This window comes from Phalacrocorax carbo, chromosome 17 (genome assembly GCF_963921805.1).
Source record: "Phalacrocorax carbo chromosome 17, bPhaCar2.1, whole genome shotgun sequence".
In the NCBI taxonomy this organism is placed as follows: Eukaryota; Metazoa; Chordata; class Aves; order Suliformes; family Phalacrocoracidae; genus Phalacrocorax; species Phalacrocorax carbo.
The window spans coordinates 7,510,352-7,530,514 of NC_087529.1; the positions used below are offsets into that span (position 1 = coordinate 7,510,352).

At 44.2% G+C, this 20,163-nt stretch overlaps 1 protein-coding gene and 1 long non-coding RNA gene across 4 annotated transcripts in view; one reads left to right on the forward strand and one right to left on the reverse strand.

Annotated features, from left to right (window-relative positions):
- SLC13A5 (solute carrier family 13 member 5) lies at window positions 1-17,931 on the forward strand. Of its 3 annotated transcripts, none has more exons than XM_064468284.1 (13): window positions 1-102; window positions 1,574-1,681; window positions 4,474-4,602; window positions 5,472-5,608; window positions 6,038-6,252; window positions 8,236-8,407; window positions 9,017-9,139; window positions 9,683-9,895; window positions 10,669-10,790; window positions 11,068-11,186; window positions 12,548-12,709; window positions 13,895-14,032; window positions 15,370-17,931. In XM_064468284.1, the coding sequence occupies exons 2-13, from the start codon at window positions 1,577-1,579 to the stop codon at window positions 15,496-15,498; spliced, it is 1,764 nt and encodes a 587-aa protein (XP_064324354.1). In that variant the 5' UTR covers window positions 1-102; window positions 1,574-1,576; the 3' UTR covers window positions 15,499-17,931. The 3 variants fall into 3 exon arrangements, with proteins under 3 accessions (XP_064324354.1, XP_064324352.1, XP_064324353.1); XM_064468282.1 differs by lacking the exon at window positions 1-102 and adding an exon at window positions 692-1,061; XM_064468283.1 differs by lacking the exon at window positions 1-102 and adding an exon at window positions 692-1,061 and having other exon boundaries at window positions 1,577-1,681.
- LOC135316150 (uncharacterized) overlaps window positions 9,892-20,163 on the reverse strand; it is a 24,954-nt gene continuing 14,682 nt past the window's right edge. Inside the window, exons 3-4 of the long non-coding RNA XR_010375589.1 lie at window positions 11,406-11,503; window positions 9,892-10,123 (exon numbers count right to left, since the gene is read on the reverse strand). This is a non-coding gene — a long non-coding RNA (uncharacterized LOC135316150). The remainder of the gene's footprint in view (window positions 10,124-11,405; window positions 11,504-20,163) is intronic.

The window sequence follows — 20,163 nt, forward strand, 5'->3', positions numbered from 1 at the left end:
GGGACCATTTTTTCATTGGAGACGGTCCACAGGAATGCAAGTTTTGGCCAATTCCTCACTTTCTGCTAGGCTTTGCGCTGGTGTGAAGTTTCCTCTGTGTTGGTAAGTTACCAGAGGGACTGCTGCTAAATGTTTGAAGATTTGGAATCTGTACAGATCCGGTTGGCTACTATTTTCCTCAGTGGACATTCACTGCTTTTACAAACAGAACAGTAACATTGGAGTGTCTTGTTTTGAACTTCTGTCACTCAAGTTCCTCTGGTCAGCAGAGGACAAATAGTGCAAGCTGTAGTCAGAGCTCCCTCATTATTTGCTGTGGAATCTGAAATTCGTTATTTCTGTGAGTAACCGCTTGGTACAACTGTACTAAGAGACTGCAGGATCAAATTGTCAAGATATGATTTCTGCTGCCTTCAATTTCAGGTGGCTGTTGACATCCCAGAAACAGAAAATAAACCATCAAAAAATTATTTGTCTTCAGTCCAGTCTCCAGTCCCTCCAGTTGCTCCCTTCTGCCATTTGGATAGTGCTTGCCACCCTTTCAGTAGTGCCTTCACTTGCGATTTTGTGGCTTCGCTGTAGACCAAATCACTGAAATGAATGACATTAAAAGCAACCTTTCAAGTTAACCTTTCTGGGTTATTTTTAACCCAGGTCACAGACACACAATCCCTCCCAAAACAATAGGCAGTGAAACACAGCCATGCATGCCTGCGCAGACCTTTGTTTTGGGGAGAGCCCCACTGTGGTTTTAACTCTCCGTTTCCCTGAAGGCGCTCAGCCCTTCCTCACCACTGTGTAAATGAGTGAGAGATGACCCTCCCTTGGCATCATCTGCACCTCCTGAGGGTCCAGCAGCCGAGCGAAGGCGTGCGTCAGCACAGCGGTCCCTGCACAGAACATGTGTTAGGGGGATCTGTGCTTGCTGGCAACTTTCCACAGGCACTATGAGCCGGGATATTTTTCTTAAAACATTCTCACAACTGGTGTGATGGCTTGAAACACAGCCAAGCTTTCCTTGTTCATGGAGGCTCCGCAGAAGCACGAGCACAGAGGTGGACGTAAGGAGCGGGGAAACGGCAAACGCCCCATGCTACGTGCGGGCGCCCCTGTGATGGAGCGGGCCGGCGGATTCTGCCTTGGTCTGGGTGATCAGAGGAGAGGTCTCTCCTCGCTGAGGAGATCCCTCAGGTGTGAGGGAGGGGCTGCGGGCACCGCGTCCTCCAGGGCCGCCGCCGCCGGCCGTGAGGAGGGAGGGAGGTCGGTGGGTCGCAGGGCCGGGCGCGGGGCTGCCGGCAGGCCGGGGCCCTCCTGCCTCTCGCTCCCCCCGGCCCCTGTCCGCACCGCTACGCGGTGGCCCGGCCCCCGCCAGGGCGGGAGCTAGCCCGGTGTCCCGTCAGGGCGGGAGCGGCCGGCCCCCGTCAGGGCGCGGGCGGGCCGGTGTCCCGTCAGGGCGCGGGCGGGTCGTGTCGCCCCCCGCTATGTCCCTCCCGCCGCGGCCCCGCCACCCCGTACTTAAGGCGGCGGCGGCGGGCGCCGCTCCCGCTGGCGCCCTGACCGTGTATCCCCACAGAAGATGGCCCCGACGTGCCTGCGGCCCCTGCTGAGGTACCGGTCCTTCGCCATCCTCTTCCTCACACCGCTGCTGCTGCTGCCGCTGCCGGTCGCTGTGCCGACGCGGGTAAGTGCCTGCGGGGCCCACGCGGGGAACAGAGCCCCCCAGGTCCGGCCCCTGCCACCCCACGGGAGCCCACCCCTCTGCCCCCCAGGTCAGGGCCCGGCTGCCCGAGAGCCCCTCTCCCAGCCAGCCTCTGGGCACCCGGCGCTCGCCCGCCCCGTGTGGGGCCGAGCCCCAGGCCCCCTCTGCAGCACCGGCCGCCCCGTCCGGCCTCGCCACAGCATCTCTGGCACCCGGGCAGGCAGCGCCCGCTCCCTGCCGAGGCAGGTCTGCTTCCCCGCAGCGGACCGGAGCAGCCCTGCCACCTCGTCCCTGAGGCGTTTCGGTGCAGCTCTGCTGGCTGCTCAGTCCCACATCGCAGGGACGTGTGTTGCAGGTTTCACCCCCAGATGATCTCCAGGCACTGGCAGCTGCACTTGCAGAAGGAGCTCTGTGCCAATCTCTATTCATCCTAAGGGTTGTGCCGCTGCCAGGACCCGGGGCTCCCACGGAACCAACCTGTCTTGCAAATCAGATGCAAGTCTTTTTGGGCCAAAGATCAATATATCCATAACTGGCCCGCACATTCAGAATTGTGTCTTGCATTATCTAGTAATGATGGCAGTGGACTGAAAGACGGGACTTCTGGGTTCTCCAGCTGATTCTGCTGCTGAGGCTCTGAGATGCTTTCAGGAGTGTTGCTGAGTGGCGTTCTTCATCAGTGGTGCGGTCGGGAGCTGTGCGTTGTGTTATGCAGTGATCGTTATCCTCCAGTTCACATCCATCTCACTCCAGTCATGGCGATGGCACAACTCCTTTGCTTTCAGTAGAGTTATACCAGCATAAGATTGGAATGACCCAGTGAAGAGTTTGATCTGTAATGTCTTGTAGCCTGCTTGGCAAAATGTGAAAGTATTTTAGCTTAGCAGAGCTTTAGAGTCTCTTCTAATGAATAAATTAACAAAATTAAAAATAAGAAAAAAACCCCAGTCTTTCTTCTGAGTGACCTGATTGCTCAGTGTATTTTAAAGTGCAGGAAAATGTCACGCATATTTCTAAACAAAATTGCCAGCCATCCAGGTTTACCTGTCAAAGTAATATCAGCCCTGCCTTTCAGTGGAATGCTGGTGCTTTATAGAAAGAGGAATTCCCAACTGTTAGGCACTACATTGACCAATACTTGGAAAGATAATTTCCCTAAAAAAATAAGTACGTCTTCAGTTTTCCAGTATTTGTAGGAATATTGTGTCATCAGTCTAATCTGGGAAATTACAGTATTTCACAATGGGAGAGGAACATTTCTGTCAGTGACTGCTTTTTTGGCTCCCAGTGAGAAGGCAGATCACTGTGTTTCCCGTGAACTGTACAGAGACACCAAAGAAACATTCTGTGACTGTTCCCATAAATCACAGATAGGTATAGGTATAGACACAGACATATATTTAATACCAGATCTTTGGTTGTTTGAATTGGCTATGGTTGTTGGAGTTAATTTATAAGCATGGTTGTATTTTTGAACTTCACATAAATTATTTACTCTCCACTCTACAAAATCAGTGTTTCTTCTGTATAGTGAATTTTATTCACTTAGAGTTGTTTATCTGTCTTTCATACTGGCAACAGATTAACCACAGTAAGTTCTAGCACTTAGTTACTGTGGTAGAGCATAAATTGTATCATGAGCTCACCTCATATTTATTAAGGGAAGAGAGTTAAATAGGATTTCTCTGATATCTATTGGTCTCTGAAGAAATATTTTTTTCAAAACTTGTGCTGTAATTAATCTCCTGGAAACCTGAAGAAAAAAAATTCTAATTACTTACCAAGGCTGTTTTCTGGTTCTTAAGTTTCTCACCAAAATGAAGGGAAACACACCCGTATTTATAAATATCACCTTGCAGCAATTTTTAAATGTCACTTTAACACCATTTATTTTTGCAATAAAGTCCCATTTGTTGTATTAGAATAAAATCCTATAAACATGTACGCTAAATATGAGCAAATTCTGAACTAGAGAACACTGACTTAAGCTTTAAAACACTGTTTACTCTTGGCTAATGAATGCTTCCTTCTCCTAACAATTTTGAAAGTACAAACCAAGGAAGGCTAGGTTATAGAAATGCGGGATCAACAGTATAACAAGACACATTACAGCATTTCTAATCTAGGGAATCCCCCTAGTAGGTAAGCACAGTATGATTTGTGAAAGTAATTAAATACCCCTAATGTGCTTAGTCACAAAAAAAAAAAAAGGTAAAACAGTTTTGTTTTAAGAGTTACTTTAAAAAGTTAAGACCTTTTAAATTATTCACTGATACAGTTTCTGGGCTCAGGTGTGTTACTGGACACATCTCTAAGACTTGTGAAGTTCAGACATGCTAATTTCCACACTGGGAAATTTGGCCATCCATTTAAAAATAATTAACTTGGAATAGAAATGCTGAAAGCTACAAACGCTATTAAAAATTCTTGGCTCCTAGACATGAAATCTGCTTACCTCAATTGCCAAGAGGTAACTGCACACTGCAAACCGTGTACTTACCTAGTTGTGGAAGGTGGATTTTTTCTCACACCCTACATTTTGTGTGGGTGCATCAGAACAAACACTGTGGTCAAAAAGATCTTTTTATGCAAGTGTCTTCAGAAGAAGGTTTAAAAGTACAAGTTTAAATTGTCATGTCTCTGCTACCTATTTCAGCATAACTTGTTAAGCTACAGGCAATGGAGTGTTTGGGCCCCTTCTAAGAGCTACCAATGTGTTTCTTATCTGTAAGAACAGTTTTCTATGCTTAAATGTGTCATCCATTGTGTTGCAGGAGGCCAAGTGTGCATATATCATCATCATCATGGCTGTGTACTGGTGCACTGAAGTGATCCCACTGGCTGTTACCTCCCTCATGCCTGTGGTATTCTTCCCTCTGCTTGGAGTTCAGAGCTCTAAATTGGTAAGGAACTCGCTCAGTTCAGATCTGATACAGGGATAGCCATTGCTTTCATCCCCCATCGGTATATAGTAAACAAGCCTGATAGGAAAGCGCTCCAGTTCTGTTGTGCTGTATTTGAACATGCTGAGCAGTCTTCAGGGTTTCTGTATGGGAAGATGCTGAACTAAATACACATTTGCCCAAAATGTCAAGGGTGTGGGGCTTGAGGTGGCAGAGGGGAAGGTCCGTTTCTGGGCGTGGATCCTGCTGGAGAGCATCCCACTAGCGGCAGCAGTTTGTGTGTTCATAGCCCATCCCATGAGACAGCAGTGCTGACATATCCTCTGGGAGATTTCAAAATGCATGGGACAAACTTCCTCTGACAGGGTAGACAGCATGATGCCAGGAAGTACACCGTGTCCCCTCCAAAGTTCATTTTGGCTGTTTGTGCTAGTGCTTTAGTCCAAGGGAGAGAGGCTGTATTTAGGTACTGTAGCCCAGGCTCACTACTGGCCAACAAGCTGGTATGGGCAGGTGTGGTTGCTAAAGGTGCTGAGAAATCTGGTTTGGAGCCCAGCATTTCTCAATATTTTGAGCCCCTAAAAATGTTTTAGGAAACTCCTGTCATTTTGTGCTTTATCAACTCCTGATGATCCAAAAAGAAGTTTCATGATGCACAAATGGCCCCTCCACTAGGCAGTTCAGCACTCAAACAGGGGATCAAGGGCTCAGGAAACTCAAGGTAGCTGAGGCTGCAACTGCCCCTTCTGCCAACGTTGGGATGGGGCCTGGTGCAGTAAATGGCTTTGAGAGGATCGGAGGCAAAATGTACTAGTGAAGCTAGCAAGAGACAATATCTGGGGCCCTGACCTACCTTCTCTGTCTTTCAGGTGTGTTTGCAGTACCTAAATGACACAAACATGCTCTTCGTTGGAGGGCTGATTGTTGCAATTTCTGTTGAACAGTGGAATCTTCACAAAAGGATTGCGCTGAGGGTCCTGCTAATTCTCGGGGTGAAACCTGCACTGTAAGAGTATTACATTACTTCTTCCTTGCCTGTGTCAATTTAGCAGAGGCCTAGGGATGGTGTTTAAAAGTTGACCAAGAAGGGAACCTTCAGGAACCTCTTTAGCTGCACTTCTACAGAGGTTCCACAGGTGAAGTCTGGCAGCAGGAACAGTTTACCTGTCCTTCAGCCCAATCCAACATCTGGCTAAATTCTAGAGGCCTGCCATTGGGGACAAAATGATGACAGACTTAATCACGCGCATACTAAGGAGCTAAATTGCTCTCTGGGATTCCTTCAGTGATGGTGGCAGAGCTGTCCTATCTTTGTATTATTGGACACTACACACATCCCTGTCTGGGCTTCACTCTCTAAATGACAGTGACTACAAAGCCTAGCATTCTCTGTTTTCTTTCCTCCTTTCTCCTCTGCCTGTTTCTCTCTTTTCAGCCTCATGCTGGGATTTATGATAGTCACTGCCTTCCTGTCCATGTGGATAAGTAACACAGCCACCACTGCTATGATGGTTCCCATTGTCCAGGCTGTCCTGGATCAAATGGACAACACAGAGTATGATGTGACCATGATGGAACAACCAACTGGGCAAACAAATACAGTGATTGAGCTGGAGGAAAAGAATGTGTCAGATCCCACCTCAGTGCATGGTAAGGGCCTACTCAGCAGTGAGTTGATTCTACTGAACTTGCTATGCTTAGAGCTCCCTGACCTAGGAGGAGTTCTCTGTACCTTTTCCAAGGAAAGAGGATGGTAACCCGACTGAAAATCCCTACATACATGGTATTTAGGTTTTACAAAATGGCTTCCAATTTTGGTGGCTGCCATTTTGTTATGCTTAGTGCAAGATCCCATGCAGATTGTTATGTTCTTTCCTTCAAGCTGGGGTCATGCTCCCATAGATTCCCTAGACTCAACTGCCTGCTCAGGGAAGTGAAAAGCGTATCCTGTGGGAAATATCATCCAACCCCCCAGCATCCCACTTTCTAAATCTTGTGATTATCAGTGAGGATTCAGTTCCTAAGTCATGTAGAAATGTTTGAAAAATTTTGTGCAAACACAACCTATTTTGGTTCTGGGGTAATAAATACCTCTATTGACCAAATTGTATGGGGAGGTGGGGAGAAGAGGAATACTTTACAAGCTACATGAAAGAGAGGAGCTGGTGTCATTTGACACACAGTAGACAAATACTCTTTGGCACACTTTAAAGTGTGATCTTACCCTGATCCTCAGCTCCACAAGGTCCTCTGTCAATGCTGTGGTTCTGCAGTAGGCTTCACTTGATTTGAACCATGTGCACAAACTCAGTCCCTCTGATTTTACTGCTCTGCTGTGCTGTTACAGAGGGCTACATTATTAAATACCATTAAAGATCAGAGCCATGGTGCCTTTCTCTTTCAGAGGAGGAAGGATTGTCTTGGGGATTTTCATGGAGATGTGATTTCACTGAGTTAGCAAGTTCATCTGCCACGATTCCCTGTGCGACTGTGTGCAAGAACGAGTGCAAATGTTGGTAGTGCATACTGTGCCCCACATTTCAAGCCTTCTGCCTGGGATGCACCATGCCAATTTTCTGGCTAACTTGTCCATGGAAGACACAGTGTAGAAGAGTGTTCACATGTTCCAGACATTGCTCTGTTATGAGATTGACTCATAATTGCCATATTTGTTTGGACCTTGGAGGCATAGTTTAGATACAACCGTGATCTCTGCTTTTTGGTTGCTTCATTTCTTACCTCCCTTGTGAAAGGAGAATGCGCTGTGATGGTGCAAAGCTCAGACACCATGTTTATGTAAGATGTGCAAGCCCACAAGAACACAATTTTGGTCACAGAGTGCTCTGTAAGGTTGCTCATTTCTAGCTTCCAAACAGTTGTATTAAAGATAAGTTTTCATATTTGCAAATGCTCCTTTTATTGTTGATTCTTGACTCCCGAAACCAGGCTTCTGCTCTAAGACCAGTAATAATAATTTCGCTGGTTTTCTGTCTGCTTAGAAGGATCTGCTTGGCTTGGCTGACTAATTTATTTTAACATGTAGTGAAGGAAATAACTGTGTGCAAAAAAATACCCTTTGGTATTGTTGAGTTGGTTGTAATTGCTATAAATTCATTGTCCTGCTCCATTGGTCCAGTCAGACTTCAAGATTAGACTTAACCGCAGAGAACAATGAACACAGCAGCAAAATTTCACAGTTGATGTAAACTGACATAACATATTGATCTTAACAGTTATGCCAGGCAAGAATTTGGTTTTGGGTGGGGTTTTTTTTCTGTGCGTATTCCCAGCTGTTAAGGCTAGTTGGGTTCTTACTGTGGTATTGGATTGGTTCCAGTGACTATGCTATCTGGCTGGAGGTAAGCCTCTCTGTGAAACAGAAAGCACTGCTGAGAGACAGTGGCACCGATATGGCCAACAGCATCCTTGGATCATGTAGACCCAGATTGTCAACGTCTCTTCAGCTCCTCATGAACATGAGTCCAAAATATTTAGGACTCAAACCCATATCTGTTGGGTTTTGAATTAAAATAAATCATGTACACAAACTGGAAACACTGCGCCTGCAGATCCTGTACTGAACTTTCTGCCTCCCTAATTTTACCTAAGGCAAGTTGTGTTCTTTGTGTCTAGTCATAAGCAATGGACAAGTCCTTGATGACCCCAGATCTTCTGAGGAAAAGAAAATGAGGAAGCGTATATGTAAGGGAATGACACTTTGTGTATGCTATGCTGCCAGCATTGGAGGAACTGCAACGCTCACTGGAACAGGACCAAACATGGTATTGAAAGGCCAGATGAATCAGTAAGTCATTCTTGCTGTTTCTTTTCCTTACTATCTTATTGTTTCTGTGACCAACTGACTAGTCTTAGTTGACAGTTTCTGTTGCAAACTCTAAGCAATAACCAGTTGATGAACTGAGAGTGAGGAATGTGTATGAAGTGATGGGCCTCGTTTTTCTGCTTCAGCCTTCTTTAGGCAGCTATGTGCTGGTATTATAGGTCTCCTGAGAAACTTAGAAATACTTGCTGGTAATCATCAGACGAATGAATGGGGAGGAAGAAAGAACATCCTGTCTTGGGATAAAAAAGCAGGCATGTTGGAAGTGAAAGATATGTAGAATGTGTGGGAGAACTTTCAGCAGCACTTGTCTTACTGAGACCTAGAATATCAACATAGGCTTCTATATGCATTGAAGTAAAATACAGGGAAAACTGACGACCGTTTAAATTCTGCTCTGAAATCCAGGCTGCCTTCCTATTGACTTCAGTTAGGCTATGGATGTTGCCTGTGATTACTTGTAATGGTTGTCCTAAATTTACATGTATAACTGTCACTAGCACTTACTAAAGGGAGAGTAGATTACTAAATGTTTTAATATTCATACAGCAAGCATTTTTCTTTTCTTTTCAGGTTATACCCCAACAATAATGATATTGTGAATTTTGCTTCCTGGTTTGGGTTTGCATTCCCAAACATGATTCTGATGTTGGTACTAGCTTGGCTTTGGCTACAGTGCTCCTTCATGGGACTCAAGTGAGTATTTAACTACGTGATATTATGTAAACCCCTCAGCTAATGCAGATCAGCTTACTGAGAAATCTGGATAAAACAAATGCACTGACAAGTTATTAAGTTTGTAGCACAGAGCAGTTCCATTTCACAGCAACTTTTGAAGTCTGGAAACCTTTCGTGTTCATGGGACTTACACTAAGGCAAAAGCTCTATACATTCTTAATGTTCAGACAGAATTGCCTTTTTATTTTTCAATTTCACATCTGAGAATTTCAGCCCTAGGGGAGCTAGCATACCTGTTTTGCTACCCTTGATTCAAAACTGAGTTTTTCATCCAGGTTTCTCCAAACTGGACAGAGACTTACATCCAATCATAGACCCCATTCTTCTGTGAGAAGTGGCACGTCCCCATGAAATACTTTGACACTGTTGTCATTTCTTCGTTCCTGGCCTCTGCTGTAGGTTGTGTCTGTCCCCAAGAGTGACAGCTTCAGAGCGGCAAGCATGTTAAATCCCTCTAGTATGTTAATATTTACAGTATTTTCTTCTCCCTTTTTCTTAAAGCTTTAAAAAAAGCTGGGGCTGTGGGACAGAGAGAACTGCTAAAGAAAAAGCTGCATACAACGTGCTGAAGGCAGAAATGAAGAAATTAGGCCCTATTTCTTATGCTGAATTCAATGTCCTCCTAATGTTTGTTTTGCTGGTTCTCTTGTGGTTTTCACGACACCCAGGCTTTGTAAAAGGCTGGGCCACCAGCCTCTTCCCAGAAGGAGAAAAGTAAGTTTTTAGAATCTTTTTCATCCTCTACCTTCTTGGTTGTGAGTCAGATTCCCTTGCTCTTACATTCCAATTTGAGTGCAGGGTCATTCATTCCAACCTTATCTGAATTCATGTTCTCTGGGCTTGATCCTATCGCTTGTGTGTGGAATCACCAGTTGATCTGTTGTTTGACAGTTTGTACTGGATCGAAGGCTGGAGACTGGGACATGGAGCAAGCTGAACCTGCTAAAGGAAGAGACAATTCTGTAATGCTGATCTCAGTCACACTGATGTACACGTGATTTTTTTGTTCAAGCTCCAATCAGTTGTGGTGTCATTTGAATATATTTGGTAATATCACCTCTGAACAATAGCTTAGAACTCACTGGGAAATTGCTTTGGTGCTTTGAACAGCTTCTTCGCATAATGTCTGTGGGATATTAAGAACATAAAATTCACAATGGGATTATCCTTCAGGCCATTTCTTTACACATCTTTCTTTGAGATACAACTGTTGAATCTTGGCTTCGCCACAGAGAAGGAACCCTGCTCCCAGGAGCCGTTGTCATCTGTGATTCTGACTATTAATGTGTATTGTAGCTAGTTTCTTTTATCACTGTGTTTGTGTTGTGGCAGGTCTGAGAGACCTCGGTCATGAACTAATGACCCATTTTGTTAATGTACAAGCCCCAGACAGGATGATAAAGAGCAGTGACTGCAATGCTGGAAGGCAGCCATCTTCTAGGAGAAAGATGTCTATTTTCTAAGCTATATTCTCTTTTCTTCTTTAGGTATATCACTGATTCTGCTCCTGCTGTGTTTATTGCCCTGCTACTGTTTATCCTTCCTGCTAATAAACCCAAATTCATAGGCTGGAATCCAAGCATGTCTGACCCTGAACAGACTGAAGAAGGTATTTAAAAGAGGAATTGTAACATTATGAAACAGCCAGCTCCAGCTAATGTGGCAGAAACATATATTGGATTTGCATGCAGTTATTCAGGGTAGCTCACCTCCCTCACTTCTTGGGCTGGGGCACGGTCCCTGCTCACGCGTATTACCTTTACCCTGTGCAGGCTTCTCAGTAATATGCATCTGCCTGTTGGGTCTTTCCCTAGTATGTTATAGAACAGGAGACAAAATGTCTTCACTCTCCTAAAACATGTTCTGCTTTTCGTTTCTCACTTCAGATATAAAAAAGCCATTTTTATCAGCCCCGCTGCTAGACTGGAATGTGGTTCAGAGGAAGATGCCCTGGAGCATTGTGCTGCTGCTGGGAGGAGGTTTTGCTTTGGCTGATGCAAGCGCAGTATGTCCTGACATCTGTTTTTCTCTGACTCAAAGGCGAACTTCCCTGGTTTGTTATCTAGTCCTGTATTACTGGGCATGCACCCAAAGCCAAACCCAGTAGAGATGTTCAGATCTGGAGGCAGATCCAAATTAGCAAGAATTGGGAAGAGAGGTGAATGTTTGTGCCTCTTTATCAGGAATTTGTGTGGTCTGACCAAGTTTCTTCGATTTGTCTTACCTCTTGGAGGCTGCTGAGTAGTTTGAGATCTTCACTGACTGGACAGACCAGAAAAGCAGCCCTTCTTATTTCTGTTATCATCCTGATCCCAGCCCTGGCTAGAAAATAGAAGTATAGATCATAGAACCATAGAATCACAGAATAGTTTGGGTGGGAAGGGACCTTAAAGATCACCTAGTTCCAACCCCCCTGACATGGGCAGGGACACCTTCCACAGCACTTGTAGATAACAATTGTAAGGTTTTCAGAAACATTTGAGATTTGTTAAAAGGATATATATCTTCAGATTTAAACCAAACCACTACTGAAGTGGTCAGGAAGAAAATCATTATGGGTAGATATTTTCCACAATTGTGTACAGTGGGGTTTCTTGAACTTCTTGTCAGTGGCTGTTGCCAGGCAACATGCGGCATTCCGTAAGGCCATGGTTTGATTCTATGTTCATAAATTCACAGAAAAGGCAGCTGATTTCCCAAAACAGGAAACAATCTTGAGGTGAACCGTATTGTTTCCTTCATCACTGCTAAGAGGCATCTAAATCAAAGCAAACCTTAGCTATTAACAGTGCCATGCTTTGGGGAAATTCATATTCAGGTCTAAGTTTTGTGGCTAGGTAGTTTTAAACCATGGGGCAAATTAAAGCTCTGGAGCCTTGCATTCATCTATAAACATCATACACACATTATGAAAGCTCCGTAACATTAGAAGCCATCAGGTCAAAGATTTTGTAAACTCTTTGAGTCAATCGCTGCCTATGTTCCTACAATAGAGCATTCATACGGCATCAGGATCTTCAGAAACCTTAGAAAAACAGGCCAGGAAACTTCTGAGGGATACATTAAGTATTTGCAAAAGTCTCAGCAATAATTGTTTCTGTTCAGCAAAAACCTATGATTTTGTAACCAAAGTGTAAGCAAGTATTTGGGTTCCAGAAAAAATAGGAAAGTGGGGCTCGGTATAATGTCTAGTTGGCAAGGAATTTTTTCAGTGTTTGTGACAGATTATCCTACCTTCCCAGATGGTGTTTGTATAATTCTGGAGTCATTGAGCATTATTTGGTAGAAATGTTACACGTAACATGAGTTCACTGGTCATGAGCTAGGGGTTCTAAGCCTCACTGAAAAACACTATTTTCTTGTCAGAACTCTGGGCTCTCAGCTTGGCTGGGTCATCAAATGACTCCACTAGGATCTATCCCACCGTGGGCCATTGCAACAGTTCTGTCGCTTATTATAGCTGTCTTCACTGAATGCACCAGTAACGTTGCCACAGCCACCCTCTTCCTACCTGTCTTTTCATCCATGGTAAGATTACTTCCTTCCTCTTATCCTATCAGCTGAGAGATCAGAGTTAAACTGACAGTCTCTAGTGGCAAAGCAATATCGTATTTATTGTCTTGAACTTTGTTCAAATGTTAATCTGAGAGCCAGTAATGAAACAGTCCATCTGAGAGCATACCATAATGGAGAATCATTTTAGCTGGTGTTCACTGCTATGTTTATAGCATCAGATGTAGATAGAAAGTGGGAATGCAAACTTTCTCCCGACCTATACACCTGAACCCTGAGAACCAGCCTCTTGGGGGAAGAAGCTCATTCAGGATGCCTGCACCTCGGCACCCTCACTGAAAAGGAAGCCAATTCCTGTAAGGTGTGTCCCCTGGCCCTGGAGAAAGTGGAGCAAAAGTCACTTTTTAAATACAGATCAACAAACATCAGTTACTTCTGGTCATTTTGTATTTGAACCACCAACTCAGAACTGGAAAAACTCACAAAAATCCCAAACCAAAACTAAATCCAGCACTTTTTATTCATCCCTCTGAATGGTTCCTTCATCTTCATGGTTTTATGCTAGAATATAGCAAGTGGTAGGACTGATTATTAGAAATGTGTCATTTTCCATAGGAAGTCAGAACAACTTTAAAACTTACAGAGGAAAACCTGGTAAGTTTTGCTGCCTTTTCTGAGCAGAATTGCAATTGTAGCATAAAGGCAAAAATAGGTTACTTTGTTCTTTAATTGGAAAAGCACAACAGCTTTATTCTAGACCATTTCACCAAAGTAAAATTATCCCAATGAAGGTGCTGGGCTATTAGTGACTTAAATTGGCACTTAAGTTCCGAGTCCCACAGAGTTTATGTAACATCTAAGAGTGTTACTCCACATGCCTAGTAATTATAATCCCGTCCCTGCATTACTCTGGCAAAAGCGTGGTCCAAGGCCAAAGAAAAGATCATTGGATAAATCTGACCAGAACTCCAAATTATACCATAGAGCAAAACAAACAACAAGAAAGAATCGGGTTGTTTTTAAGTATTGTGGGACAGGAAACGAGAGTGAAGTTATCTTTAAGCACATGTGGATTTCAGAATAAAATGCCTGCAAATTACGCTGGTGATATGACACCAGGAAATGAAATGAGCCTGTTTCTCAGCGGTCTGGAAAATGTTTTTTATGCTTTTCTTTTGGATCACCTCCATTTCTTCGCAGGCTGCATCTGTCAAGATCCATCCTTTGTATGTTATGCTGCCTGGTACTCTCAGTGCTTCCTTTGCCTTCATGCTACCTGTTGCAACACCACCAAACGCGATAGTGTTTTCCTATGGCCACATCCGTGTTTTGGATATGGTAAGATGATAATTGCCTGGTCTCTTATCTGAAGTTCTCCATTGCCTTTATCCTGAATCTGATGAGAGTTTCATTTTCTTAGCCGAGCATTTCCAAAGTACCAGGAAGTTCTTATGGGATGTAACTACCACCCTGTGCCCCTCTCTTTTGCGGTGTTAATATCGCAATAAAGATTTGTGTCTCTGAAGTAACAATACCTTTCTCACAGGCTTTGGCAGACACACAGCCCAGCCCAATTGAAATTAAAAACTGACAAGTCATAAGTCTCTTAAACACTGAAGGGTTAAAATGCAGTCAGTGCTTTCCTGTCTTCTGGGGCTTTGGCGAGTGTAGCTGAAGCCTTGTTTCCACTGGAGCTGAAAGCAGAAGGTAACAATCAGTTGCCCTAAGCTCTGGTCCTCTGATTGCCTGCCAGACCACACAGTGCCAGGTTGTCGTGGTTTAACCCCAGTCAGTAACTAAGCCCCATGCAGCCACTCACTCACTCCCCGCTAGTGGGACACGGGAGGGAATCGGAAGAGTAAAAGTGAGAAAAATTGTGGGTTGAGATAAAGACAGTTTAATAGGTAAAGCAAAAGCCATGCACACAAGCAAAGCAAAACAAGGAATTCATTCACTTCTTCCCACGGGCAGGCAGGTGTTCAGCCATCTCCAGGAAAGCAGGGCTCCATCACGCGTAATGGTGACTTGGGAAGACAAACACCATCACCCCAAACGTGCCCCCCTTCTTCCTCCTCCCCCAGCTCTATATGCTGAGCATGACATCATATGGTGTGGGACATCCCTGGGGTCAGCTGGGGTCAGCTGTCCTGACCATGTCCCCTCCTAAACCCTTGTGTACCTGGCAGAGCGTGGGGAGCTGAAAAAGTCCTTGACTAGTGTTCAGCACTACTTAGCAACAACTAAAGCATCTCCACATTATAAACATTGTTTTCAGCACAAATACAAAACATAGCCCCAAACTAGCTACTACAAAGCAAATTAACTCTATCCCGGCCAAAACCAGGACACAGGTTTTGTGCCAAACACCCAAACATTATTGGTTTTCTAACAGGAGATGTGAAGGGGGCAGAAGCTGGTTTTTAACTAGTAAGAGTAACTTGTTGTACACGCCTTAAAGCTCCTAGACTAGTTATACAGAAAAGTGTTCAAAGGCTTTGCACAATGTGTTCCCTGGTATTTGCACCTACGCAAGAACACAGGGCAGTGGGTACAATGGCTTTTTCTGTGATTTATTTGACCATATGTCTTTCTTGTGTGTGTACAAATAGGCCTTGCTGCAATTTGCTGTGCTGGTGTTTGGTTATTGATGTTGGTTTGGACTTTTGTCCTCACAGGTTAGATCTGGAATAGTGATGAACATCATTGGAGTCTTCTGTGTCACACTGGCCATCAACACATGGGGAAGACCTATGTTTGAGCTGGACACATTCCCAACGTGGGCAAACAGCACAACTAACCAGTGAGCAGTGAAGAATTCAGGTGTTAAACAAGGAAAAGACCCTTAATACTACTCCCTATTGCCCGAAGCCCTATATAGAGTCTCATCACCACTTCAGAATGAGTGTCAAGTGTTTGCTACCTTCCGGGAGTCACACGTCAGTTCTGGCATGAACCAACTCAAATTTATTCCAGTTGTGCTGGAGCCAAAAGTACTGTTTAATTCACAGCCCTAAGGATCATTGTATGGATCATAAGTATGATCAAGTGATCCGTTGTACCTCCAATCAAGGTCAAGATTTAGAATTTATCGAACTTTAAATAAAGAGAGGGCAGGCTGTTGTATCAAATGGTTTGAACTATGGTATCACTGATATGTGCTTGTAAATCGTTAGCATTGAACACTGCACTCAGGCAGTGGCTGAAAATTCATTAACTGTTACTTATATCCACAAGTTAGCAGCCGTACAGAGAAATCCGTGTTGTCACTTGTCTAATGAAAGAAGGGATATGTTATGTTATGTTATGTTTTCAGTCAGGCCTCAGCCATGTGGTAGAATCCTTCCAAGTATCCAACACATTTTCCATTGCCTTGTTTTCACTCCCAAATCTCACAGCATTTGGACACCCTTAGTGTAATTCCATGCTGGTCGTGATTCCGCTGATGTCTTGGGCAATGATGGGTTAAGGCTGGCTTTGTGTTTCTTGCACTGTGGCACTGGCAGGGCCAGGAACCTTTCCCTCTCTCAGCCACAGGACGTGGTTTCACATGCCAATCAGTGTTTTGTTAGTGCCAGCCTGGAAATGACCAGTGGCCTATTGTGAAAGTTCCTGGATTAGCCCCTGATGTGCCTTATTAATTAACTCTGGAATTTTGGAGTGGAGACAAGGCATGAGAAAGGCTTTAATTGAAGCCCTTGTAAAAATGTAGAGGCCTAGATATTAGGGCTTGTGCTGGCTGACAGCAATGGGAGTTGTCTTGTGTACTTTGGAATTCAAGTCCTGTAAGAAAAGTGTTTCGTAGCACCTGTTTATGTCATTTCTGAAGCAGAAGTAGTCTACAGAAAGATTGGTGTTGGACTACATGTATTTTGTCAGTGGTACGTAGATGCTTTTCATTCAGCCCTGGGAGTGAAGTTGGGTGGGAGGTAAGGCAGCGTGTTACAGGGGAGAGCTCTGTGGGCATGACCTGAGTTCTGCTCCCACACTTGCTGTGCAGCCTCATGCAAGTCGGTTCACCTCTTTTCTCCCCAGTTCCCCCTCCTGAAGAAGAGGTCATGGTACCTATCTACCTCACAAGGGTGTTGTGAGGACATAAGGGTCAAATTCCACATCCGTTGTGATTCCCCACCTCATAATAAGAGGTGCAAAGTAGAAGTCATAGAAATCTGGCCAGAGAATTCTGGGCAGATCATCTGTCCTGTAGCATAGTAGTATGTGTAGGATATTTATCAGTTTTGTTATTAACGTGAAAGTTCTTTATAGAACTGGAAAAATATTCACATTTTTGCCTTTAAAAGAGAGGAAAGTATTTATCCACAAAATGACCAGGTGCTTTTCTGAGCAGATGACTGCTTCAAGAATGATTTGATTTTTGTGCCTTTATCTTCTGTGCTCTTTCAAGGTGCTGGGCACCATAAGCTCTCCACTGACTGCAGCCTCATGCTTCCTGCATGGAACTGTGGGGCATGTGGATAAACACTGTTCCACTTGCAGAGCCTTATCTAAAGAAGAGGCCAGTTCTAGTGCCAAGAAGCAGCTTGGTCACAGACATTTGTCACCTCATGAAGCTTATCACAATATTTGTTTGAAGAAATTGAAGCCAGGAACAGTTAAGCACCTTCTGTGCTTTGGTGGTCACCACTTAATGATGATTTACATCCGTTAGGTATGTAAATGCATTTGAGAAAGGGACTTTTTCTGCCTTCTGATGGACTTCACAGTATGAGGATGTTTTACCACTGCCAGGTACTTCATGGTACGAGCTCTTCCCTAGTGCAAGTAACGTACACCGGAGCTTGCATGGGTACACTGGGCTTGCCTGTCGCAATTCATGCAGATCAAAACTCCTCTAAAACTGGTTTTCAGCTAAAAGCTGTAGGACAGATACTTCCCTGTCCCATTTGCAGAAAGGAATGTTCTGAAAAAGTGCCCTCATCTCAGCTACGGAAGAGTTTCCCTCTGTTGCTGTGCAAGTAGAAAACAAATGTCATTTTCATCAGTGATCACACAGGGTCATTTATTGACAGGAGTGCCGGGGCCAGGGGAATGTGCCTATGGGGTAATAAAGAATACTGCGTTTATTATAACTGTGGTTTATTTGATGTGTCACCTCTCTGTCCTCTTAATAGCAAATGCTTCTTTATGAGACACTTTTATGACATGCTGTGACTGATTTGTATTTAATTTAATTGGGTGAGTTGCAGAATTAGAGCCTGGCAAATAAAAAAATCACTAGAACTGTCCCCTCTCTGGCATGGATTGTTTCCTGTGTAACTCAGTGGACCATATTTTTCTACATTAGTTTCTACTGTAGTGTGGCGAGACATAAGAGGGTACATACCGTAGGAATCAGTGCAAAGCAAAGATTTGGATACCACTTTATGTACCATCAGACCTATATGTCAGTGGTTCCTCCTCTTTCCTCAGCTAGTGATAACTCAAGCTTCCATCTTTGAAAATGCTCAGGTGGGACCAAATCAGGTGGCATATCCTAGAACTGTCTCATTCATTTCAGAGTAAAATATTCTAAGAATCTAAGAAACACAACTAGTTTTTAAGAATTAATTTTGTATGGACTCTCCAGTATAACAGGCACAAACAGGCTTTTTTTCAGCATCAAGCATGCACGTCATCCTGTCCCAGTGCCCTAAGTAAATATATGTGTTATTTACAGTGGATAATGCAAGGACGATTGCTTTGTTACTGGAGCTAGGTTACGTCCCCATCCAGCATTGCAGGATAGATACTCGTCTTGCATTTCTCATCAAAGGGTTTTCGTTGTAGGTGCAAAAGTGATGGTCCCATGGTAGCGGCATAAAGGAATCCCTTTGACCCCCACTTCAAAACATGCCCCACCAAAGCCAACAGAGACCATGGGAGGATCTTCAGCGCAGGCTTTGTCAGGACGGGTTGGTCAGCCACAGTGAACGCGCGGACAGTTCCTGTTTTATCACATGTGGGCAGAGTGTGGTTCCTAGTGGTTAAGGGGTATGTCAGCTGTCCAGCTGGCATAACAGCCCGCAGTGCTCCCTATAAGGAGCTAAATTAATGCTTTCCTGTTTTCTGCTCACTCTCTATAGAAAGTCCTTGACTTTTCCTTTATTCTCTCAGAATACCAAGTTGCTAATCCTGTTTCTGCAAAGGTTGAATGTCTCAAAGCTGCAGAATCTTGATATGGGCTGTTGCTATACAGGGTTTGTTCCTGATAGTTCATGTATCGGTGTGCAGACTTATTCCCACAAAGTACTGGCGGTTTGGGAATGGTTACATATGCGTGCATGAGTTCACAAATGACCAAACTACAGGAAAACATACAAGGGGAGGACAAAGGTATTTCCTGATTGTGTGTTGAACATCTAGATCTGTGGAATGGAGAAGAAAAACCTTTCAGCATTCTCTATATGATCTAGAAGTCACCAAGCACCCAGACAGAAACAGAGTCAAGCTTAACATGGATGCAAAAGTCATTCCCCTTCTCTTAAGTACAAGTATGCTCTCTGGCCTCCTGAAGAGATCTGTCTGAGCCCTAAGTTTGAAACAGGGCTATGATATGCAGGTCACCTCTTTGGTTGGTGTCATCTGCTGAATTCAGAGTAGAGGATGGTTCATTCCAGCTGAGTTCTGATCTCACTTTAACCCAGTCTTTGGTTTGTTCAGACTTTGTTTTCCAGCTCAGGTGTGTTACCACTTGAAAGAGCAATAACCTGGTTGTAGCCAAAAAAATATTTGATGACAATGTGTTGGAATTGGACAGTTGGTGAAAATCAGCCCAGAAAAAAAATAGATCACTGAATTAGTCCTAGCCAGAATCCAGCAGTGATTCCTTAACACAAAAGCTCCTCTTCCTTTTCAGTAATGACATATCGTATATGTTTTTACATAATTCACACCTTCTTTTTCCTAAATGTTTGTGCTAAATACGGAAAGAAGTGGGTGGTAATGAATCCTGAACACTTGGATCAAGTGACAGATAGCTTTCACAATGTTTTCCCAGTGTGGGTGAATAAACTTGTGACTTTATAGTGCTCAGCCTGGTTGTGTCACTGTGAGGTCTCCCACACATTTGTGCATTGCAGCACAATCCCGGCAGCCCATTACTGGACACTTGCTAGGCTTGGCTCTTGTCTGCCTGATTTAATGGCAGGACGCTGGTTTCCCTCTGTCCAGAAGAACCATCCCAGCAGCAGCTCTTCTGCATCAGATCAGACCTTCACTTCTGGTACCTTTGCGGGCCCTTTTGTGAAGTCTGTGGTATAAATCGGACTCTGCCATGCGCTACAGACTGCATCTGCTTTGCAAGATATGACTGAAGATGTTCCTGCCTTTGAGCAGAATCTCCCTGGGCCTGATGATCTTACACAGTTGTCAACTCCACAGAAGTATTTGCAGATTACCGCAACTTGATAGTGCCAATTGCTACTGGTGAATATTAATGACAAAACCAGCACAATGAACGGTGTTGTTATCCA

Coding starts and splice junctions, on each gene's coding strand:
- SLC13A5 (XM_064468284.1), top strand. CDS start 1,577: ATGGCCCCGACGTGCCTGCGGCCCCTGCTGAGGTACCGGTCCTTCGCC. Junction 8,408..9,016: donor TTGAAAGGCCAGATGAATCA/GTAAGTCATTCT, acceptor TTTTCTTTTCAG/GTTATACCCCAACAATAATG. Junction 11,187..12,547: donor CTTTGGCTGATGCAAGCGCA/GTATGTCCTGAC, acceptor TTTTCTTGTCAG/AACTCTGGGCTCTCAGCTTG.